The sequence below is a fragment of the Hemitrygon akajei genome, chromosome 1 (assembly GCF_048418815.1).
Source record: "Hemitrygon akajei chromosome 1, sHemAka1.3, whole genome shotgun sequence".
Classification (NCBI taxonomy): domain Eukaryota; kingdom Metazoa; phylum Chordata; class Chondrichthyes; order Myliobatiformes; family Dasyatidae; genus Hemitrygon; species Hemitrygon akajei.
Window position 1 is genome coordinate 107,726,387 of NC_133124.1, and position 25,296 is coordinate 107,751,682.

The 25,296-nt window shown below is 40.8% G+C and overlaps 1 protein-coding gene and 1 long non-coding RNA gene across 5 annotated transcripts in view; one reads left to right on the forward strand and one right to left on the reverse strand.

The window, feature by feature from the left end:
• Positions 1–22,219, forward strand: part of kif9 (kinesin family member 9) — a 97,083-nt gene extending 74,864 nt beyond the window's left edge. Inside the window, exons 15-20 of one of the 4 annotated variants that reach the window (XM_073049306.1) lie at positions 2,304–2,480; positions 3,433–3,641; positions 4,334–4,513; positions 7,462–7,574; positions 13,900–14,004; positions 21,698–22,219. In XM_073049306.1, coding sequence (XP_072905407.1) covers positions 2,304–2,480; positions 3,433–3,641; positions 4,334–4,513; positions 7,462–7,574; positions 13,900–14,004; positions 21,698–21,811 — 898 coding nt within the window. In that variant the 3' untranslated portion in view covers positions 21,812–22,219. The remainder of the gene's footprint in view (positions 1–2,303; positions 2,481–3,432; positions 3,642–4,333; positions 4,514–7,461; positions 7,575–13,899; positions 14,005–21,697) is intronic. The other 3 variants (XM_073049290.1, XM_073049298.1, XM_073049316.1) reach the window with 3 other exon arrangements.
• On the reverse strand, positions 1–24,897 carry LOC140729550 (uncharacterized). Its single transcript, XR_012099351.1, has 3 exons — positions 24,753–24,897; positions 15,395–15,479; positions 1–97 (listed from the first exon to the last, which is right to left on the reverse strand). It is a non-coding gene; the product is annotated as an uncharacterized lncRNA (long non-coding RNA).
• Positions 24,898–25,296: the final 399 nt, after the last annotated feature.

Genomic DNA, 25,296 nt, shown 5'->3' on the forward strand with positions numbered 1-25,296 from the left:
TAAAAGTGGAGTTTATCTGATGCACTGGTCCATGAAGTGCTTGAACTTTAGAAGATCATGGAGTTCCTGCAGTGTTTCAGCTACTTCCCTTAATATCCTGTAATGAAATGCAGGTTTGAAGATGAGTCTCTTTGATGTTATTTTTGTTTTCTTCATTCCTTTACAAAATTTTGGTGAGCCCCTTTTCCTAATGCTCTGACCCAGAGGATAGTCACTGGCAAAGAAACTGTACTCAATTGTGGACTCCATTGACAGCTAACCATCTGGCAATTGTTGATGACAATTCCCAGCATTCAGGTAGTTCTGGCATTCAGCAATAATAATAGCATTAACCATCCTGGCAGCCAGTCACATTGTAATGTTTTTACACACAGAAAAGCCTAGAAGAACTATAATCTATAACTAATATTTTATACAGAACAGAAAACAAAGATTAATACAAATACTTGAAAGGTTAGAAACTGAAATTCCATAAATGAATTTTTGAAGAAAGATTCAATAACACAGAATTTTCAATTAATTATAGCTTAATTGACAATCTGCATATACAATATTAGATTTTAGGACAAAAGAAGTGGTTAAGCAACAATTATGGCTTAGTATCTCGTGGCAACTAACTTGCATCTTATAGAAATATAGAAAACCTACAGCACAATACAGGCCCTTTGGCCCACAAAGTTATGCCAAATATGAAATTACTAGGCTTACATATAGCCCTCTATTTTACTAAGCTCCATGTACCTATCTAAAAGTCTCTTAAAAGACCCTATCGTATCCGCACCACCACTGTTGCCGGCAGCCCATTCCATGCACTCACCATTCTGTGAGCAAAAAACTTACCCCTGACATCTCCTCTGTACCTACTCCCCAGCACCTTAAACCTGTGTCCTCTTGTGACAACCATTTCAGCCCTGGGAAAAAGCCTCTGATGGTCCACACAATCAAGGATGCTCATCATCTTATACATCTCAACAACACACACAAAATGCTGGTAGAACACAGCAGGCTAGGTAGCATCTATGTGCGTTGTTGTTTGAATTTCCAGCATCTGCAGATTTCCTCGTGTTTGATCTTATACATCTCTATCAGGTCACCTCTCATCCTCCGTCGCTCCAAGGAGAAAAGGCCGAGTTCACTCAACCTATTCTCATAAGGCATGCTCCCCAATCCAGGCAAAATCCCTGTAAATCTCCTCTGCACCCTTCCTATGGTTTCCACATCCTTCCTGTAGTGAGGTGACCAGAACTGAGCACAGTACTCCAATGTACTCTTATGTGGCTTACACAAGTAGAGATTTTAAATGTCTGAAGTTCATGTCAATTTACTGATTGTATAAAGATCATGCTGCAGAATCCTGTAGAATCACACCATCTATAGAGTTGTGTAGAATCAAAGAAAATTCTAGATTTTTTGTTTCAACAGTTCACACTCCAAGAGTTGTTATAAATGCAATGCCAACAGACACAGTTTTGCCAGTGATACAACAACTCAACCAAGGCTATAATATTACTCCCCTTAGGTTCTCTTCCTCTACTAAATTACTAATGTAATTATTTTACAAGTTTTGGCAGTACCTTATTTGCACTGGCAGCTTTTATGGGATAAATAAAGTTTCTAAAGTTTCTTTTTTTCTGCATTATGGAATTTTTATGTGTTGACTTTGATAAATGTGCAAGTTTTGTTTGTGCTCCTTTTGTTACTCTCTGTAGCTCTCCCATTTGCCAGATTCTATGCTTCTTTTGTGCTCTTTCATACTATATATTTAGTGACTTTCCTGGTAACCAGAAAGTCTCCTCTACATCTTCATTAAAGCCTTAACGTCCTTCCTAGCATTTAGAGGCAAGAGCTAAACATAACACTCAGCTGAGTCAAATCAGGGATTACGATTGATTAATTGAACTTCTGTGCACTTTGTATCTCTGTTTATAAACTCAAGGATATTGGTTGTCTTTTTAATATCTTAGTCCACCTGCCAATAATTATTAGTGTAAATATTTTTGCACTGCTAAATATTGCACCATCTAGATTGTGTTTTCCATTCTTCATCCATCTTTTCTTGTTATGTGTCATTTCACAGCAAATTTTATATCATTTCAACAATTCACTAGTCTGCCCATTTCAGTTCCACTCCATTATGTCACATGCATTTCTGAATTTTCCACCGTCTGTACACTTTGAAATTATTTCCTTAGTGCACAGCTTGTCATTCATATACTTAAAAAGAACAATGATCCTAATACCATGCCTTAAGGCACTCTGTTGTATATTCTCTTCACCATTTCTCCCTTCTGTGTTTAATTTAGCTCTACCAAGAAGGAACGTGCTCCAGTCACAGGAAAAGATCCTGAAATGATAGCCCAAGCAAAAGAACCTGCTCCTGATGTTCCTGCAAAACCTATAGCACAGAGAGAGCAAGAGGTAGCTAGTGCTGAGTCTGCACTATTAGAATCAATTGACAAAGTGGAAAAGATCGAACCTAGGTAAATAGAATTTAAGGAAAATTTGTGTGCAAGACTCTTAGAAATTCCTGCTCTATTTATTACTGATATTAAAACAGCATTGTGCGTCACCCGCTTTCATTTAAAAGTCCTATTAAAAAATCAAGGTTTTTGAGTGCAGCATCATTGAATTTCCCAGTCTAAGGCAAACCTCAGTTTTAGTGTACCAGTACTTAGCCTCACAACTGAAATTACAGGACCCAGCCTTTGAAGAAATGCACTCAAAACACTAGAGAATGCTGCTGTTCGAACATGGATTCTGCAGTGATGGGGGGTCATAGATCCTAGTGAGCACTTCCTTGGTGAAACCTGGCCAGCCTAGATGTTGTTTTGCAGAGAAGTCTAGTCATGTAAGATCTGAATGAGTTACAAATCCTTCTTGGCTCCCCTCATATGGCCCTCAAGACTGCCTGTTATGTCTTTGAAACTTAACAATAATCACCACGCCAGTGCACAGTAGGGAAGAAACAACACAACTAAAGTCAACAATGATGCTATTAAATATAATAGTATCATTTGCCTATTATAGATCTGTAAAGTTTTGCACAAATGATGAAAGGGCAGTCAGGAGGGTTTGAAGGTAACTTAAGAAGCATCCTTCACTCATAGCCATATGTGACATAAGGCCAGTGTAGAGTTCATAACCCAATCCATACTGAATTGTTGGCGTGATGATTTCTTTGGCATCTTTGGATTAAGGGATGAGCAAAATGAGCCAATGTGCAGCAAATAATCAGGATCCTTGATTTCTGAATTAGCTGTTATGTGCCTGCTGACGAATAACCCATGGATTTGTACCTGAGCAAAGACAGCATTTCGTGAAGACAAGAGATATAAAATTGAGCAAAACCAAGGAAAAATAATACTTTAATAATATAATAATAAAAATAATAATAATAAAGTCTGATTTCTGTTTCTCACTTCCATGGCTTAGCACTCCTCCACAGAAGTCGGTGATGTTTGAAATGTTCAAAGCAGAGAAAGGACGTGAGATTAATCGAATTCTTATTGAGAATAAAAGTATTCTCATTGAAAAGAGGAAGAACATGAGAGAGCTGACTGAGCGAATCAACAACACCAAGGAAGAAATTGACATCACTAAGCGGTCACTCAACATCAAGAAACGGGAGAAACAAGATGAAGGTAATGTCATACGGAAAGCATATGGATTCTGAGAAGTACATACTCAAAAGCTGCAAGTTTAATTCCATGGTACATATAGAGTTAACTGCTGTGAAAGACAATAGTATTCCCCTTCTCATCACTGACCTGCTAGATCTGCTGAAAAATGCAATTTTTTGATTCTGCTTGCAAATCTCATGGACTTAACATTTTTCAAAATGGTTCAGTCACTTACTGTACTGTACACCAAGGAATCAAGCTGTTATTTTTAGCATCCCAATTAAAATCAACTAGCTCTAGGCCAGAAATGGAGAGAATAGAACTAAATATCCTTAACTGTAATGAAATGTCATGCACACTGAATAGATGTGGATGAACTTACAGTTTGGATGGTTCTGTCTTTACTTTCTATTTTTCTGCTTCTTTCCACTATCTGTAACAGTGATTCATAGATCAATAATGTTTGTCAATGTTTGGTCACTATTACAAAGTTAGCTTTTTAGAATCTAAATAATTGATGTTAGGTCATCATTAACGTGTGAGAAATCAAAGGGACAAACCTCAAGTATATAATGTAATCCAGAAGTCATATGTAATTTATTATCAGGATTATAATGAATTTATTTCCTATAGTTCTTGTGATAATATTCTGCAGTGGGCACAGTAGATTTAAAATCTTGAAATGTCCTTGATTTACGATGTTTTCATGCTAGGTGAATACATGAATGAACAAGATGAGCCTATAGTTGATGAAGATGAGTTCAACCTGATCATTCAGTTAAAGGATCTGAAACAGCAGTACCGACAGGATTTTGATGTATTGCAAGACCTGCGAGTAGAGGTGCAGTACTGCCAGAAGCTGGTGGATCAATGCAGGCTGCGGCTGCTGACTGGTATGTACAGGTCATGCTCTAATGTGTGTCATGATTCAATAGTTGCAAGTACAATGACCAGGAAGACAAAACTAGTCATCATTTAGCAAAGATGAATGATACCATTGGCATTACTGTATTGTTAAAGTGTCTGTCCTTTCTGTGAAATGTCATATGTATTGCATTGACTCATATGGATTTTAAAGAAAATTGAAAAAAGTGCACAAGTTTGTCATCATGCCTGCCTCAATCGGATGTGCTAATTATTGTTCCCAGTACTGTACTGTTTGTGAGATCTTACTTTAAACAGAAGCTAAAAACTCACCCATTGGGTGTGCGATGTTTCTGAAAGAGACAATAAAGCATAATATAAACATGACTGTTATGAATCAATATAAACTAAAAAAAATTGTGTGAATATCTTGGGTTTTGTAGGAAAACTTTTTTCTCTCTTGTCCCTTAAAAACATTTAGTCACTACAGGTTACACTGATGCAACATAGGCATCATCTATGTCCCTTTCTTTATTTTGTTTAATTCAGTGTTATGCTTAACCTTTATAAGAGGAACACTGTGATGGTGTGTGGAAACTTAACCTTACATCCTGATAGATCCTATAAAGAATGTCATATTATAATAAAGTCACACAGCACTTGATCTGACCTCTTGTCAAACTGGAACAATTATCTTTAGGGAAAACATACTAAAAAATGCATTCGATGCATCATTGATGGTGTTACCACTTGTTATTCCTCAGTTAATATAAGATATCTCCCAACATTATCAATAATGTAATCCAACCATTGCATCATTATTGTGACCATAAATTCAGAATCTTGACCTGCCAATTAATGTTATATATAATAAATATCTATATGATCCTCAGAGTCCAAGAAGAACGTGCACTCTTGACAAAATTCACCAGTGCTTCAAATACAAAATAGAAGTAAAAAGAGTCAAGCTATAATTCCAATACATTAGATACATCCTGAATACGGGATGGTTAGTGAGAGGTAATCAACATATTTTGAGCAAGGAAAGCTTTAAAAATATACATTACACAAAGGAAAAGCACAGAGCCACTGAATCGATGTTTCCATCGGACATCATACATCATACATCCAGAGAAATCAATGAGTGAACCTCTGTCCCTGTACTCATTAATCTCAGGAAAGCAAAGCTTCACAAACAGGCTTATAGCAGTGACGTGAGGTGTGGCTGCCAAATTCCACAGTATTGGTACGTATCTTCCATTTGGACCAGTATCAGACAGAAAAAGCAGATTTAACAAAACATTACTAACTAATTACAAACCTATGACAACCATTGACTTTCTAGCAAAACTGAATACTCATAAGAACCTCAGTGATTATACATTATACACACCAGCCATCCCCAGCATAGGTCGACAACACACGAGTAAACCTAACAGTGAGCAACAGAAATGCTTTCAGTTCATAAAGAAGAACATGCTATTTCTCACTCTGATTTTTTCCTGCTTGTTCTTGAGTAAATATTGACAAAATAATGTGGATTATCCATTTTTAGAGGACATTAAGAATTACCATGTGACTGGAACTACTTGTACCCTTGATTAAGTAAAGTGATATTACGTCTTTGCCTTATCTTTAAAGGACATCCACAACTAGTTAGTTTTTGTTCTGGTAATCATCTACCACGGAGTAAATTGTGGCTTCTAAACTGTATATTAAAGATCATAAATACTTTATTACCAAGTACTATTTCACTTCCTCTAACCAACCACTTGTATCCTAATTCTTCAAAATACCCTATTCTCTCTGGTTCTTCTCTCATCTCGTATGTCACACAGAATTTATGTAATTCTCTGAGTGTGGTCTGATTCTGTACTGTAATCTTCACCATAACCTCAGTACTCTATACTTCCATATCTTCCCTCAATCTAGAGGTGAAAATGTCAGTTGAGTCAGCAGCATCCATATCTTGTAAAGAGAAAGATTTGGTTAATTTGCCATTTGTTCATGCAGATTGTGATCACTACTGAAGCCCAAGAAGCCCAACTATTTATGCATGAAGGAATATTTTCTGGCTGGAGAAAAAGACCATGGATCTAAATTGTTTCCAGAGCTTTCTTGCAAGTGTGCACAGATTCCATTGAGTATTTGCAGTGATATCAAGGGAAATCCCCTGATGTCCCTTATTCAAGGCTTAACTAACCATATAAGCCTCACAAAGAGGAGGGGGTGGGCTTAAACAAAAATGCAGTTCTTAACTGAAGGCCTGCTATAGGATAAAAGGTCCTGGCATTATCTGGACCATTGTTGGGGAATTGAAGTAATCCATTTTTCTCCATGTACATGTCTCTTTCAACATTGATGACCTCCTCATCACATCCCTATCATTGCCAATGATCTTAAACCAATCCATTCTGTTTGCCTTCTACATAGAGAAAAACGGATTACTTCAATTCCCCTAATCTTCTACCCAAACCTTCCTCCTCCCCCACAATGGTCATCTCTCTCCCCAATTTCCATATAATTCCCTCGCTAACATTCAACAATGCAATTGCGTTTTCAAATACCACAATCCGCTCTACAAGTACATTCCACAGCAACATTCTCCTTCCTCCCCATATATTCTTCTTGTGATATCCATTGTCCATAATCTTAGTTGGCCATAAAGAAAAAACTTTATGCATATTTCCTCATACAAGTCTGTTCTACTACACAAAATGCCTTGGATCTTTTGTTCTGCGGAAAAAGTGTTGTCCTTTATTATGCCAGACCAAGGGTTGTCCTGGGATAAATTTAACTATAGGCTATTTTTTGAACTGTCCTGGTCAAGTCACATAGTTCAACAGATTCAAAATTTAGCACAAAAGAGCTGGTGCACAAGGAATCTGCAACCCTCCACCCACCTCCAACAAGTTAACAAAGGTCAGACACTGGCAACATTTAATTATGATTTATTTTATAATTATTTTTCATACAGAGTTTGACATTTGGTACAACGAATCCTTTCTGATTTCCAGTGATGCTCAACTCGCACCACAAATAGATAACATTCGGCCAGGGTTGGTCCCCTATCCCAGAATGATATCTTTGGTAAGTTTTACAAGTCTTCCTTGCAATAGAAATAGATCGTATGCTTTCTCCTGGTGGTGTTACAATATGAGCAGAGCCCAGCATGGAACAGCCATTCAACCCAGTGTTAAAGCTCACATTTTGCTCAGAACACATATGATTCAGCATTAGGCAACAGTATTCTCTTACTTACCCCTATATTCTTGCATAATCTATCCAAACTAATTTCATATTCCCATTCAGTCCAACACCCATTCAATGTAACATCAACAAGGTGTTAGAATCCATTATTAAAGATGAAGTTTCAAGGTACTTGGAGGCACATGATAAAATAGGCAGTCAGCAACGGTTCTTAAAGGGGAAATCTTGCCTGACAAATCTATTGGTAGTCTTCGAGGAAGGAACAACAGGATAAACAAAGAAAAGTCAATTATGTGGTTTATATGGATTTTTAGAAGATCTTTAACAAGGTGTTGCATATGCAGCTGCTAAACAAGATAGGAGCCCATGGTATTACAGGAAAGACACCAGTATGGATAGAATATTGGCTGACTGGCTGAAGGCAAACAGTGGGAATAAAGGGTGCCTTTTCTGGTTGGCTGCTGGTGACTACAGTAGTGGTATTCTGCAGGGGCCGTGCTTGGGTCCACTAATTTTCAAGTTATGTGTTAGGGTTATATGGATAACAGAACTGATGGCTTTGAGGCTAAGACCGGAGACACTACAAAGATAGTGGAGGGGCAGGTAGTGTTGATGAGGCAGGGAATCTGCAAAAGGACTTGGATTGGTTAGGAGAATAGGCAAAGAAAAGGCAATGGGATACAGCGTAGGGAGATGCATGGTTACACATTTTGGTAGAAGAAATAAAAACAGACTGTTCTCTAAATAGGGTGTCAATTCAGAAATTGGAGAGTCCGGTACAAAGGGAGTCCAAGTGCAGGATTCCCTAAAGGTTAATTTGCAGGTTGAGGTGGCAGTAAGAAAGCCAAGAGCAATGTTAGCATTCATTTTGAGAAGACAAGAATCTATAAGCATGGATATAATGCTGAGGCTTTATTATGGTCAGACCACATTTAGACTATTAAAATCCACAAACCTGCCTGTCCAGGTAGACCTATTGTCTCAGCTTGCTCCTGCCCCACTGAACTCATTTCTGCATACCTTGACACTGTCTTATCCCCCCTTGTTCAATCTCTTCCCACCTATGTTCGTGACACTTCTCATGCTTTGAATTTTTTCAATGATTTTAAGTTCCCTGGCCCCCACCATCTTATTTTCACCATGGATGTCCAGTCCCTATATACCTCCATCCCCCACCGAGATGGTCTCGAAGCTCTTCGTTTGTTTTTGGATTCCAGACCTAACCAATTCCCCTCTACCACCACTCTCCTCCTTCTAGCGGAATTAGTTCTTACTCTCAATAATTTCTCCTTTGGCTCCTCCCACTTCCTCCAAACCAAGGGTGTAGCCATGGGCACCCATATGGGTCCCAGTTATGCCTGCCATTTTGTTGGATATGTGGAACAGTCCATGTTCCAAGGCTATACCGGTATCCATCCCTCTCTTTTCCTTCGCTACATCGACGACTGCATTGGCGCTGCCTCTTGCACGCGTGCTGAGCTCGTTGACTTCATTAACTTTGCCTCCAACTTTCACCCTGCCCTCAAATTTACCTGGTCCATTTCCGACACCTCCCTCCCCTTTCTTGATCTTTCTGTCTCCATCTCTGGAGACGGCCTATCTAGTGATACCTACTATAAACCTACAGACTCTCACAGCTACCTGGACTATTCCTCTTCCCACCCTGTCTCTTGCAAAAAGGCTATCCCCTTCTCACAATTCCTCCGTCTCCGCCGCATCTGCTCTCAGGATGAGGCTTTTCTTTCCAGGAGGAAGGAGATGTCTTCCTTTTTTAAACAAAGGGGCTTCCCTTCGTCCACCATCAACTCTGCTCTCAAACGCATCTCTCCCATTTCCTGCACATCTGCCCTCACCCCATCCACCCGCCACCCCACTCGGGATAGGGTTCCCCTTGTCCTTACCTACCACCCCACCAGCCTCCAGGTCCAACATATAATTCTCCGTAACTTCCGCCACCTCCAACGGGATCCCACTACCAAACACATTTTTCCCTCCCCCCTTTCTGCTTTTTGCAGGGATTGCTCCCTACGCGACTCCCTTGTCCATTCGTCCCCCCCCATCCCTTCCCACCGATCTCCCTCCTGGCACTTATCCTTGTAAACGGAACAAGTGCTACACCTGCCCTTACACTTCCTCCCTCACCACCATTCAGGGCCCCAGACAGTCCTTCCAGGTGAGGCGACACTTCACCTGTGAGTCGGCTGGTGTGGTATACTGCATCCGGTGCTCCCGGTGTGGCCTTTTATATATTGGTGAGACCCGACGCAGACTGGGAGACCGTTTCGCGGAACACCTACGCTCGGTCCGCCAGAAAAAGCAGGAACTCCCAGTGGCCACAAATTTTAATTCCACGTCCCAGTCCCATTCCCATTCTGATATGTCTATCCATGGCCTCCTCTATTGTCAAAATGAATCCAAACTCAGGTTGGAGGAACAACACCTTATATACTGGCTGGGTAGCCTCCAACCTGATGGCATGAACATTGACTTCTCTAACTTCCGTTAATGCCCCTCCTCCACTTCTTACCCCATCCCTGACATATTTAGTTGTTTGCCTGTTCTCCATCTCCCTCTGGTGCTCCCCCCCTTTCTTTCTCCTGAGGCCTCCCGTCCCATGATCCTTTCCCTTCTCCAGCTCTGTATCACTTTCGCCAATCACCTTTCCAGCTTTTAGCTTCATCCCACCCCCTCCGGTCTTCTCCTATCATTTCGCATTTCCCCCTCCCCCCACTACTTTCAAATCTCTAACTATCTTTCCTTTCGGTTAGTCCTGACGAAGGGTCTCGACCTGAAACGTCAACAGAGTTTCTCCCTATCGATGCTGCCTAGCCTGCTGTGTTCTACCAGCATTTTGTCTGTGTTGTTGTTTGAATTTCCAGCATCTGCAGATTTCCTCGTGTAGACTATTATGAGCAGTTTTGGGCTCATATCAGCATTGGAGAGGGTCCAGAAAACATTTACAAAAATTATCTCAGGAATGAAAGGGTTAATGTATGAGGAGCATTTCATGTCTCTAGTCCTATACTCACTAGAAGAAGGGGCAGATCTCATTGAAACCTACCGAATATTGAAAGTCCTTGATAGAATGGACATGTAGAGAATGTTTCTAATAATGGGAGAGGTCACAGCCTCAGAGTAGAAGAACATCCTTTTAGAACAGAGGGGGAATTTCATTAGCCAGAGAGTGGTAAATCTGTGGAATTCATTACCACAGCCAGCTATGGAGTCCAAGTCATTGAGTATATTTAATGTGGAGATTGATCAGTTTTGAATTAGTAAGGGTGTCAAAGATTAAAGGGAGAAGGCAAGAAAATTTGAGTTTTGAGAGAAAATAAATTAGCTATGCTCATGTGGCAGAGAAGACTTGATGGGCCACTGGCTAATTCAGCTTTTATGTCCTTATGGTCTAACATTTGTTAATGTCCCACATTGTCTAATCCCACCCTTCTGTTTTTTTTTACTCCTTGTCCTTTAATAACACATGTACACTCTAATGTTACTTTTGCTTTTTTCTCATATACAGTGGATTCCAGTTAAATGGGCTATTGGTTAATCGGGACAGCTGACTAATTACCCTTAAATAACAAAAACAAATTGAGAAAATAGCCAAGATTACCTTTGTTTATTTGGGACACTGCACCCCTTAATTGGGATAGGAATTGCTGCCAAACAGTTTCTATCTAGCGCCAGGCATGTGCGTTTTTGTAGCTGTTAGACACTACACCATGCACAGAGCAGACAGTTTTTAAATAGCATCAATTGCATATGTTATTTTTCAAAAAGCAGTTATTTCTGTCATGGATGGTGGTCAAGAAATAAACAGTAAGACAATTCAGAACTGTTTTGCTCACTTATGGTTTCAAGGTTTCAGGCTTGGAGATACTAAAATCGGCTGGGAGTGAAAATGAAGCAATTTCATCACTTCAACAAGTTAGGAACTATGAAGAATTTGAAGATATTGACAATCATCTTGAATGTTACAATGAAAAATAAAGATTTGTTGGATACAATTGTCAAAAGAATTGTATGAAGGCGGTCCATTATCTGTTCTAGGTGTTAGCGCTGATTTTGTTAATTTACTCAATCAAAAGAACAGCGCAGTGTACACTAGATGAATGCCTCTACCAATAAGTATTAGGAACAATTACACAGTCTTATAGTACTGTAGTAGTATTGGTAGTGTTCTAATCAAGTCAAGTCAATTTGTTCCATATTTTATTTAAATACTTATTTTGTTACTGAGTTAAACAATAGTTTGTCGTTTTTTTAATATCTTTTTCACTATTTTCATGAAACGTCTGCCGATTGGGGCAACCGCTTAATTGGGGATAAATGTACTGGATCTGATGTGTCCCAATTAACCGGAATCCACTGTATTTAACTATTCTACCTTATCTAACCCCATTCCTATTCATGTACATTTCTTTCAATATCATGCTTGGTCTTAATCCTCAGATTCTTTCCTCAGAATCTATGATTCCACCTATTGTAAACGCACCCCTTCCATATACTGTGCAATTTAAATCTTGCCCATTTCCTCTATCCTTTTCAATGCCAGCTAATCTAACCTACTTCCTCCCTATTCCCTTTAATATTTTATTCTACCTAATCCTGCTATTGCTTGGTCTCCATACACTTGAAAGGTCCATCCCGATGAAAAAAATTGACTGTTGTAGATATTGTGAGTCATTTTCCTCATAGATCCAGGTTCTGGACAATGTTTCTTGCAACATTTACAAGTTGTCATTCTGGTTGAAAATCAAGCCTTAAGATCCTGTTTTAGTGAGTAACTAGCAAACAGGTGTCAATACCTAAACTGTGGCACATAAATCAGGGTAAGATAATGTGAAAGAAGCAGTCATTCCTGGTTGTTTCCAGCTGTTCTTCTTCCTTGGAGATTAATAACACAGATGAGTTGTTTGCAACAGGCAAACCTAGAGCAGTTCTATAACCTATCTGGGAAAGTAGAGAAAAAGGAGGTTATGATGTTCTGAGTTTGCATGTAGAATTATATGCATATTTCACCAGAGCAGCAAATGGTGATTTGCTTCCCTGGTTCATGGTTTGAACATCTGGTACACTCAACCATGAAAAACACAACTGAAGAATTGAGTATTGTCACCTATGAGGTAAGAAATAGCATAAAAGCACAACATGGAAATCAGAACAGACATTACAACATGACGAAAGAAATTTAAGGGATAAACTATGTAATAATTTCCTGAATGCTATCCTTGCTTGGGAAGTTCAGATTTTAACATGAGTAAGATTTTGGAATAGCAATTAATTAGTTCTCAAACAAGGAATCGCCTTTTAGAACAGGGAATCCTACACAGTTCAGTTAGGTTTCATTTAAGTAGAGGAATAATGATGTTGGCATGCTGCATAGATTGAAGAAGAGTTTAAAAAATTATGTAGGGATTGATTGCAGTAGCCACTGAAACCCCATTCTATTTGAATCAAGCCTTAAATACCGTAAGACCATAAGACATTAGAACAGAATTAGGCCAATTGGTCTATCAAATCTGTTCCACCGTTCCATCATGGCAGATTTATTAATCCCATTATCCTTCCTTCTCTCCATAACCTTGACAAATCAAGAATCTATCAACCTCCGCTTTAAAAATACCCAATGGCAATAATTTTCCAGCGTTTCATACCCTCTGGATAAAATTCCTCCTCATCTCCATTCTAAGTGGATGTCCCTCTATTCTGAGGCTGTGCCCTCTAGTCCTAGACTTCCCCACTGTAGGAAACAACCACTCTATCTACGCCTTTCAGTATTTGATGGGTTTCAATGAGATTTCCCCCCCCCCCCCATTCTTCTAAATTCCAGTGAGTACAGGCCCAGAGCCATCAAATGCTCCTCATACATTAGCCCTTTCATTACCCGAATCATTCTTGTGAACCTCCTCTGGACTATCTCTAATGCCAGCATACCTTTTTAGATGAGGATGCAGTATGACCAATGTCTTATAAAGCCAGTTAAAGCCAATTGCTTAATAAATCCAATTTTGAAGTTGGAAGAAAAATAAAGGAAAATGTTAAATGGCAAAAGGGAAATGTTTAATAAGTACTGTGCTTGGTGTTGCTGCAGGAAACGTGAAAAAAATTATCTCATTCCTTAGCAGAATAAATCAACTTCAAGAGAGGAGAATATTGGCGCATATCATCTATTTAAATATCTTGTGACTTCATCATTTAGGAAGAAGATGATAAAGAGAAATTCCAACGCAACCAACATGAAATCCTGATGTTGAATCCAGAGTCGGTGTCATTTTACAAAGCACGAATGAAGCTGGAACAACGGGTAGGTGAAGGTGTGGATAGTGCTTGGTAAGAGATTCAGACTGAGGCTACGTCCACACTACACCGGATAAATCTGTAATCGAAGACTTTTCTCTTCGTTTTTACCCTCCGTCCACACTAAAACAGCGTTTTTGTCCCCTGAAACCGGGGCTTTTCAGAAACGCTCTCCAAAGTGTGTATTTTTGAAAACGCCGGATTGGCTGGAGCAGTGTGGACAGGGTAACCGGAGAAATCTGAAAACACAGTCAGACGGCAGCGCGCTATTTCATTGTTTCCTTGAATGCAACCTAACAATTTCAGAAAAGACGGCAATAAGACTGACGCAAGAAGAATTAGAAATGTATTCACCAAGTAATTTGACTCATAACTTACTGAATAAATAAGTATACTCACTTTGCCCTGTTTTCTGTCCTTGCTCGTATGAAGGTAGTTTTACCTATTTATGCAAGTACTTCTCTGACAATAGATGTGTAACAGCCTCATGTAACATTGTATGGAAATACAAGGTAACACTGATGCAGACATGTTTTATACATTTAACAAGGTGCTTTATTAATGCAACAGAGTTAGTCAGTTTTTCAATGTTCGTCGTCAGCCGGGTCAATCTGTCCATGAACTCCCTGTCGGTTGCCTCCGTACACTCCAGTATTTGTTTTTCTTTTACTTTTAAGTTCTCCTGCGCAAGAGCCAACAGCTGTCTGTCGTTTTAAGTTTCTCTAGTCTGTAACTGCACAAACGCGCACTTTCACAGTGAGATTCGACACCAAACATGTCGCTTGTTTTCAGTAGATGTGTCCTGCGCATGTGCACTAGGAAGAGATTCGCCGAAATCTCCATTTCAATGTGGACGGAGATATTTTTAAAAACGCATAGTGTGGACGCCTATCGTTTTTACACGAAACCGGCATTTTCAAAATTATCCAATCTAGTGTGGATGTAACCTGAGAGTTACTTATTAAGAAGAAAAATCTTCTTTGTACTGTCAAATGGAAGTGAGTTAGTGACTTCTTTATTCCACATTGAAAGCATTTATTCAGAGATTAGCCAAAATTGATATACTTTTAAGCAATGATAAAGTAAAAACAATGAGAAATACAACATAGTACCTTGCCCTTCTGCCCACCAAGTCCATGCAGAGCATTAACCACCCATTTACACTAATCCATTTTAATTCTCCCCACTTTCTCAGCAACTTCTCTCCCAAGGTCAACATATACAGAACCAAAGCCACTGGCTATGTTAAATGATGCAAATGTTAATGATGTACTGTAAATGGGAAAAGGAAAACAATGGATTTCCACTAGAATTAATGCATAAAACCTTCTTTCAGTGTTCCACTTCTAGAAATACTGATGGAAAATGTCTTCCCCAACAAGCAAAACCTTTCTTACCTTAATGTCTTTTTATTATATTTCCTTTGTTGTTGTTTGCTTAATCAGCATAACTGATACCCTTTCTCCTTTGTTCCGTTTTCACCTATGAAACAGACAATTTTCATATGAAGTTGTCAAATTTTTGAATGCAGTCTTCAGTTTTTATGCAGGGGTGGTTTAGAATTCTGTATAGTGCATCACATTCTGACCAGATGTCCTTCAGAACATGGATTTAGGAAAAGTCCAAGAGAAAAGGTAAATAGGGCTTATAATTTTTTTTCTGCAATTAAGATGACTAAAGGACACCAGTTTTCTGAGACAGTAGAACTATCACAAAGAATATTCATTATTCTAGTTCATTAGTTGTAGCAACAACACACACAAAATGCTGGTGGAACACAGCTGGCCAGGCAGCATCTATAGGGAGAAGCGCTGTCGACGTTTTGGGCCAAGACCCTTCATCAGGACTAACCGAAAGGAAAGATAGTAAGAGATTTGAAAGTAGTGGGGGGAGGGGGAAATGCGAAATGATAGGAGAAGACCGGAGGGGGTGGGATGAAGCTAAGAGCTGGAAAAGTGATTGACGAAAGTGATACAGAGCTGGAGAAGGGAAAGGATCATGGGACGGGAGGCCTCAGGAGAAAGAAGGGGGGGGGGGGGAAACACCAGAGGGAGATGGAGAACAGGCAAACAACTAAATATGTCAGGGATGGGGAGGAGGGGCATTAATGGAAGTTAGAGAAGTCAATGTTCATGCCATCAGGTTGGAGGCTACCCAGCCGGTAGATAAGGTGTTGTTCCTCCAACCTGAGTTTGGATTCATTTTGACAATAGAGGAGGCCATGGATAGACATATCAGAATGGGAATGGGACGTGGAATTAAAATGTGTGGCCACTGGGAGATCCTGCTTTTTCTGGCGGACCGAGCGTAGGTGTTCCGCGAAACAGTCTCCCAGTCTGCGTCGGGTCTCACCAATATATAAAAGGCCACACCGGGAGCACTGGACGCAGTATACCACACCAGCCGACTCACAGCTTCGAAAAGGTCCCCCAGTCTGCGTCGGGTCTCACCAATTATCAGTCTCTTTATTTATTTATTTATTATTTATTAATTTAATATAAAAATAATTAATAATTATTAGTCTCATTAGTTGTAGGTTTGTTGCCAAAGCCTATCAATGGTTTTCTTTTGGAAGATAAAGATGCAGTTCTCAGATTCTATCATAACATCACATTTAAAAAGTATCTGTATGATCATTTATATAACAGTAATCTGTAAGGCTGCTCACCTTTAGCCTCTTTAGCCTTTGGAAAAATTATTGAGAAAGTGGGGAATAAATGGATTGAGCGTAAAGGCTGAAGGGCAAGTTTTGGTGCTGTATTTCTCTATGAGAAGTGAGAGTAACCAAATGGTTCAATGTTTTGGCCAAAAAAAAGGGGCTGAGTAGCTTATAAGGTCCTTCTGCACCGCGATTTGTTCTGATTTGATTTTAAAAAACTGAACTTTTACAATAGTGACTGGGATCCAACTGGAATATTGCATATAATTACATTGGCAACACCTTTAGGAAGATAGTAAAAATTCTAGAAAAGATGCAAAGAAGATTTATGAGTGAACTTCCTGAGATGAGGAACTTACACAAAAAAAAATGAACAGGAGGAAGAATTTGGATTGATCTTTGGAGCAGAGAATGTTCCATGGAGATATAAGATGTTTACAAGAACGTTATGGGTTCAGATAAGATGATATGAGTTATTCTCATTAGGAAATAATTTAGGGGTCAAAGTACACATATTTAAAGTGATTAGCAGAATGCAAGGGGCAAAAGTGAGATTTTTCTAAGTTCTTGAAATAATGTGCTGTATGGATGAAAGGAATGCATCCAATCAGGATTTTTAAAGGTATTTGAGGGAAGATCATTTGCAAGGCTCCGGGGAAAGGAATATTGGGACTACCTGTATTGCTTTGCAAATTGCCAGCAGATTCAACAGAACAAATTGCCCTCGTCAGTGCCGAAATATTTTGTACAGTTTTAAAGTTATGAATCAGCTGCATTGATATGGGACTGTAGTCACAGGTGCAACCAGACCACCTCACCTAAGACAGTGTGAAATAGCTGGATTTTTACACCAACTCATGATCACATTTAGTAATGCTCTCTAAGCTTCAGCGTATTTTTAAAATTTTCATAAGATATCAAAATAGAATTTCTTTTTACATTTCTGAATAGTAGTCCAAGATTTTTAGTTACTGGACCACCTCTCGAATATGGAATGTTTCCCTTTGGTGTGTGACTGATCAGAATACATTACATTTTTAAGGATTAACTCAATAAATATTAAAATGAAATTAGGAACACAGCAATGAAGAGAAGTTTTACAGGAGTGAAATTAATTTTAAGCTTTCAGCAGAGAATTGGAACTGATACTTAAGAAATTGGCGCTTCCCAGGAGAGAGCCACAAGTTTGGTCAGCTGTCCGCCCTACTACTAACATACTATGCCTGCTGCCTGCGGTTTGTTCTATACTGTCTTACCAGAATTTTGGTAGCTACATTTATTGGAAAATATATTTTGTCAAAATTGTCATTGTACAAGTGCTGGTTCAGTATTCTGTTATTGCTGAATCAGATTCTTGAAATTCCAAAGATATCAAATGCAAAGGTTGAAAATCACGAACTCAGACCAACTAATAGCCATCAATCACGATTGGCAGATTGGTCAAATTTAAAGTATTTGTTTTTAAATATCCTAGACACTTGTCCTCAATACTTTCATAAAGAGTAATACTTGGACTCATGGATGTGCTACCATCTAAATATTAACTGATCTCAGGATTGGCTGAAATAGAGGCAGATCTTTAGGATCATGAGAGAAAAGTGTAGTTTTCATTTTGGTCTCATAACACAGAAGGCCCACTTAAACAAGGCCAGCTTCCAGAGCATTCCCATCAGTCCCATTCCATCACCTATTTCCCTGTAATCTAGTCTCTCATACAGGGTCATCTTGGGGAGAGCAGTTGCCGTACAAAGCTGTAATGCAAACGGACGGGTTGATTTATTATAGTATATCTGTAAAAATTGGTAATGGGTGGTCAACGGGGACATGCCAAATTTCTTTAGCCTCTTATGGAAGTAGAAGCACTGGTGTGCTTTCTTGGTTATGGTATCTATGTGTTTGGACAACTGCAGGCTGTGAGTGATGTTTAATCCTGGATCACGCATCTCATCCTCAGTTCCATGTCCCTTCCTGTAGTTAATGACCAGCTCTTTTGTTTTGTTGACACTGAGGGAAAGGTTGTTGTCATGACTTGGCTCTGTACTTCTTCCTATATTCTGATTCATTGTTTAGGGAGTAAAGTAGAGGACTGAGCATACAGCCTTGTGGGGCACCAGCACTGAGGATAATCACAGTGAAGGTGTTGCTGCCTATCCTTACTGATTGCAGTGTGTTGGTCAGGAAGTCAACAATCCAGATGAAAGGGTGGGGTGGGTTGATGTTGAGTCCCAAGTCTAGGAATCTGAAGATGAGTTTGCTCTACTTACCACTAGGGTGCTTTCTTCATAACTGCATCAATGTGTTGGGCCCAGGATAAATCTTCAGACATGTTGACACCCAGTAACTTGAAACTGCTCACCCTTTCCACTGCTAATCCCTTGATGAGGACCAGTGTGTCTTCTTTTGACTGGCCTTCCTGAAGTCCACAATCAATTCCTTAGTCTTACTGATATTGAGTGCAAGGTTGTTGTTGCGACACCGCTCAACCAGGTAATCTGTCCCATTGCTGTATGCCTCCTCATCACCATCTAAGGTTCTGCCAACAATAGATGTGTCTTAGCAAACTTATAGGTAGTGCTTGACCTGTGCCTAGATACATGGTAGATACATGGTGATACATGGTAGAGAGCAGCAGGCTAAGCACACATCCTTGAGGTACACCGGTGCTCATTGTCGGTGAGGAGGAGATGCTTTTCCAATCTGCATTGACTGTGGTCTCCAATGAGGAAATAAAAGGGTCCAGTTGCAGAAGGAGGTACAGAGGCCTAAAGTTCTGAAAATTATTTATTAATACTGAGGGGATGATGGTGTTGAACACTGAACTGAAATACCTGGTGCAGGTAACACGAGTGAATCTGCAGATGCTGAAAATAAATAAAAACACAAAATGCTGGCAGAACTCAGCAGGCCAGACAGCATCTATGGGAGGATGAAGGGTTTCAGCCCGAAACGTCATCACTACCTCCTCCCACAGATGCTGTCTGGCCTGCTGAGTTCTGCCAGCATTTAGTGTTTTTTACCTGGTGTAGGTATTGCTGTTGTCCTGGTGATTCAAGACTGAATGGATAGCCTGTGAGATTGCATCTGCTGTAGACCTATTGTGCCTATAGGCAAAATGTCCAAGTCCTTGCTTAAAAGTTAAAGTTAAAAGTCTGTCCCAAGCCTTATAGCTCATCAGACCAGTGCTTATGCCGGTATCCGTGGTGTGAAGCTACTGAGAGTACAAGACTCCTCCCCCCATCAGATAGGACGCCAGTCTATCACAAGGTTAACCCCCAGCATTTTGCCGGTACCCTTTTTCAGCTGGGTGGACTGGAGAAATGTGTAGTTAAGTGCCTTGCTCAAGGACACAACACATTGCCTTAGCTGGGACTTAAACTCACGACCTTCAGATCGCTATTCCAATGCCTTAACCACTTGGCCACGCCCCACACAGGTCCTTACTTAGGCAGGAATTAATTCTGCCCATGACCAACTTCTTAAAGCACTTCATCACAGTAGATGTAAGTGCAACTGGGCAATAATCATTCAAGCAGCTCATTCTGCTCTGCTTGGGCACTGATGTTTGACACCTTTTGAGCAGGTGGGAGCCTCCAACTATGGCAGTGAGTGATTGAAGATATTCTTGAACACTTCCACCAGTTGATTGGCACAAGTTTTCAGTGCCCTACCAGGTACACCATTGGGGCCTGATACCTTGCAAAGATACACTCTCTTGAAAGATGTTGACTTCGGCCTGAGACAGAGATTATGGCGTCACCAAATGCTGCACAGATTTGCAGAGGTGTAGTTTTACTCTCATTCTTCAAACTATTTACTTTCCCTTAGTCAACACACAACTATGGATCTCAGTCTTGAAAGTTTCAGTTGACTCAACATTCATTTTTTTAGTGGCAGTGTGTTTCAGATTTATACCCCCAAAGACCAAATGTCCAATACTCAGTACAGTATGCTAGAGTTGTTTATAACAGAATATTAACAACACTGCAACACTGTGTGGCAGACAGAGTGGTCAGCAGCACTGGGGCTCCACAGGGGACTGTCCTGTCTCCCTTTCTCTTCACCATCTACACCTCGGACTGCACAGAGTCTTGCCATCTTCAGAAGTTTTCTGATGATTCTGCCATAGTTGGACGCATCAGCAAGGGAGATGAGGCTGAGTACAGGGCTACGGTGGGAAACTTTGTCACATGGTGTGAGCAGAATCATCTGCAGCTTAATGTGAAAAAGACTAAGGAGCTGGTGGTGGACCTGAGGAGGGCTAAGGCACCGGTGACCCCCTGTTTCCATCCAAGGGGTTAGGGTCGACATGGTGGAGGATTACAAATACCTGGGGATAAGAATTGACAATAAACTGGACTGGTCAAAGAACACTGAGGCTATCTACAAGAAAGGTCAGAGCTGTCTCTAATTCCTGAGGAGACTGAGGTCCTTTAACATCTGTCAGACGATGCTGAGAATATTCTACGAGTCTGTGGTGGCCAGTGCTATCATGTTTGCTGTTGTGTGCTGGGGCAGCAGGCTGAGGGTAGCAGACACCAATATAATCAACAAACTCATTCGCAAGGCCAGTGATGTTGTGGGGGTGGAACTGGACTCCCTGATGGTGGTGTCTGAAAAGAGGATGCTGTCCAAGTTGCATGCCATCTTGGACAATGTCTCCCATCCACTCCATAATGTACTGGTTAGGCACAGGAGTACATTCAGCCAGAGACTCATTCCACTGAGATGCAACACTGAGCGTCATAGGAAGTCATTCCTGCCTGTGGCCATCAAACTTTACAACTCCTCCCTCGGAGTATCAGACACACTGAGCCAATAGGCTGGTCCTGGACTTATTTCCACTTGGCATAATTTACCTATTATTATTTAATTATTTATGGTTTTATATTGCTATATTTCTATACTATTCTTGGTTGGTGCGACTGTAACGAAACCCAATTTCCCTCGGGATCAATAAAGTATGTCTGTCTGTCAGTCAAAATATTATGCCTCCTGTTAAATGGCATGTTATTTGATTATATGAATTTTTCCTTCTTTTCAGCACAATTATATTAAAGCCATGGCTCAGCCCCAACCGATAACCATAAAGAAGAAACCAGGAATGATCACCTCATCTATCAAGAACAAGCCGCTCTCCAATCTTCAATGTCATTAAATTCCAAGTTACAAGAAAAAAATGACCAAAAGGAACCCACTCATGTCTTCTGCATGAAGAATATACAGTATATTATTTAGTTTTGAGATAGGGACTGAAATTACTGGCAAAAAAGTTAAAGCCAGGCCCTTCTGAAAACAAGCACTATACAAAGATTAATAAATCAATTAAGATCATATTGTGCTTCACTGAATAGAAGTGTCTTTATCTCTACTTTGAAACTGTTTTCAGAAACAGTTTCCAGATACAAAGCTGAAAATTTGCATGGTGCTTATCCAAAGCATTAGCGTTAAGTCCCCAGCCTGTACTGAGTAAGTTTATCCCTTTTTATGGTTTAGAGTTCTATCACTAATTTACAGTGAGTTAACTAATGTCATCATGTAAGCCATGGTTCAGTCCACAGCATACATTGTAATAGTTATTTTGCTGTATGATCAAAATTCAATTACTGATTAGTATAGATTTAGAGTACAGTTACAATAGTAACTGAAAGACCTAAATTTATGAAAATTAGGTGTGATGAGAAACCATGCAAAATTGCAAGGAGCATTGTGGCTCTGGGAGGGCGGACTTTGCTACATTTTCTTTTACAATGAGAACCACTGTAACCTCTGTCCCTTCCGATCCTCCCATTTTGTACTTTCTCTCAAAGCATCCCACCCCATTCCATGTCTGCCACCCTCACCCTTCTAGCTCCATCCCCCCACTACACACACAGTTCTCCTCTCCTCCTTTCTGTTTCAGAATGAGAATCAGGTTTAATAATGTTATGGTTATTGTTATGCAGCAGCAGTACATTGCAATATATAAAGATTAAAAACTAAATTACATTAAGTATAGATATATATTTAAAAAGTTAAAAGTAATGCAAGAAGCAAAAAAAAAGTGAGGTTGTGTTCATGGGCTAGATATCCAAGGGAAGAAGCTGTTCCTGAAGTGTTGAGTGTGTGCCTTCAGGCTCCTGTACCCCCTCCTTGATGGTAGAAATGAGAAGGCAATTTCCTGGGTGATGGAGGTCCTTAATGATGGATGGTGCCCCTTTGAGGCTTTGCTCCTTGAAGATATCCTGGATGCCATGGAGGTTAGTGTCCATGAAGGTGCTGCCATTTAGCTCTCTCTAAGCCTCCAAGGGTTCCCATTATCTCCCCCTTATCAGATTCCATCACTGTCTGCCCTTTGTGTTCACACTTCCCTCTTTCCGTAGTAGTCTCCAGCCTTCACACTCCCCTCCCTCTACCTTGCTCTAGCTACCTCTCATTTCTTACATATATCATTTACTTGCTCGAGTCTCCCAAAGCCACTCCTGATCCCTTCCCTGATTTGGTGCAATCTGCCCTGTCATCTTATACCTCTCTTCAATCCACCATTCACTTCGCTCCCTTATCCCCTGAATTGCTGGCCACTTCGCCTCCGCATTTTCAGTCCTGACGCATGCAGGGTTTCAACTCAAAATGTCAACAATTCCTGCTGAATTTGCTGAGCTCCTCCAGATGATTGTTGATTAAATAAAAAAGGACCACTCCTTCCACAGAACCGATACTTTCTGCTGACTAGCCAATTCTTCACTCCTCCCCGCTCCCAAAATTCGAACCAACTACATAATAATCTTAAGGTTCTGTTCATTCTAGAACGAAGGAGATGTCCTCCTCTTTTTAAAAAAAGGGGCTTCCTTTCCTCCACCATTAACGCTGTCCTCAACCGCATCTCTTCCATTTTACACACATCTGCTCTTAACCCATCCTCCCACCACCCTATCAGGGATAGAGTTCCTCTTGTCCTCACCTCCCACCCCACCAGCCTCCGCATCCAGCACATAATTCTCTGAAACTTCTGCTGGCTCCAATCGGATCCCACCACCTAACACATCTTTCCCTCTCCCCCCGCGATTTTCTGCTTTCCACAGGGATCACTCCCTTGTCCATTCATCCCTCCCCACTTATCTCTCTCCTAGCATTTATCCTTGCAAGCGGAACAAGTGTTACACCCGCTCCTACACCTCCTCCCTCACTACCATTCAGGGCCTTAAACAGTCCTTCCAGGAGAGACAACACTTCATCTGTGAGTCTGTTGGGGTCATATACTGTGTACAGTGCTCTCGGTGTGGCCTCCTGTATATTGGTGAGACCCAGCGTAGATTGGGAGCAAAGACGAGGAAATCTGCAGATGCTGGAAATTTAAACAACACACACAAAATGCTGGTGGAACACAGCAGGCCAGGCAGCATCTATAAGGAGAAGCACTGCCGACGTTTCGGGCCGAGACCCTTCTAGCTCTTTGCTTCATCTCTCCCCTCCAAGTTTCACCTATCAGCTGGTGCTTCTTTCTCCCTCTCCCCACCTTTCAAAACTACTCCTCTGCTGTTTTCCTCCAGTCTTGCCCTAGGGTTCGGCGGGAAACGTCGGCTGTACTTTTTTTCCGTAGCCTGGCTTGATGAGTTCCTCCAGCATTTTGTGTGTATTGATATAATAATCTTATCTTGCAGAACTTGCACAACCACAGATGCAGCATCGCTGCTAATTTAATCTCATTTCCCCAGACAGTTTCCCCATTAGTCACAACCCGCCCATTAAATTTCTCAGAAAATGTATATACTGTCCCTTTCACAGTGGACCTGTTCACTAATATTCCACACTGCCCTTTACAGACAGCTATACAACCCATTCAATTCACGAAACAAAAGTTTTTAATTTCCTAATTTGTTGAGCCTGCTCGTGTCAACAACCTTTAAATGTAGGACCGAAAATGTTAGTAATCGCCGCCAGCGAACCTTTATCTGGTTTGTAATGTAGGTGCAATCGGCACTCCAAAATCTTAGTAGAGAGGCTGAGAAAACTAATGTTTGCTACCTGTAGTCCCCGAAATGAGATTTTTTTTTAAAAAATCGCCTCTTTTATCTACCAATATCTGCCCTAGCCAAGTCTGTGAGGAAGGCATGTTTCACCTTAATGACCATTCACGAAGTACCCTCGGTCTCCGGTGTGCCCTGCTGCAGCGGCAGCGGGAGATGGTGCAGCCACGGGCCCGGCTCCGCGAGCAGCGCGCCCGGCCGCCAGGTGAAACGGCCCAGGCAGGCGCTCGCCTCGCGATCACATGCGAAGGAAGGGGAGCCTTGCCACGATGTCGGAAGCTGCCCCACAGTCTCATGGAATCGTGCCCCAGGAGGTGAGGGTAGGAAGGGAACACACATTTTTAATCAGTGGGGGGGATGCTTTAGGCCGGTATTCAATGATTGACGGAGAGTGGGAAGGGTGGGCCCACAACGTGCTCCATCGCCCGGATTTGAGGCCCCTGGTCCTCAGACTGACGGCTCATTTGCCCTCCTAAAATGGCAGCGAAGCCACCACTGACTACCAGCCGGGGGTCGGGGAAAGAGCTGACCAGTCAATAAATCGGCCAGCGATAAAGGGTCTTGCAATACAGAAAAACATTCCCAGTCACCATGAGCCTGGGCGTGAATTTCTGAGATCCAGATGACATTAGGCTCA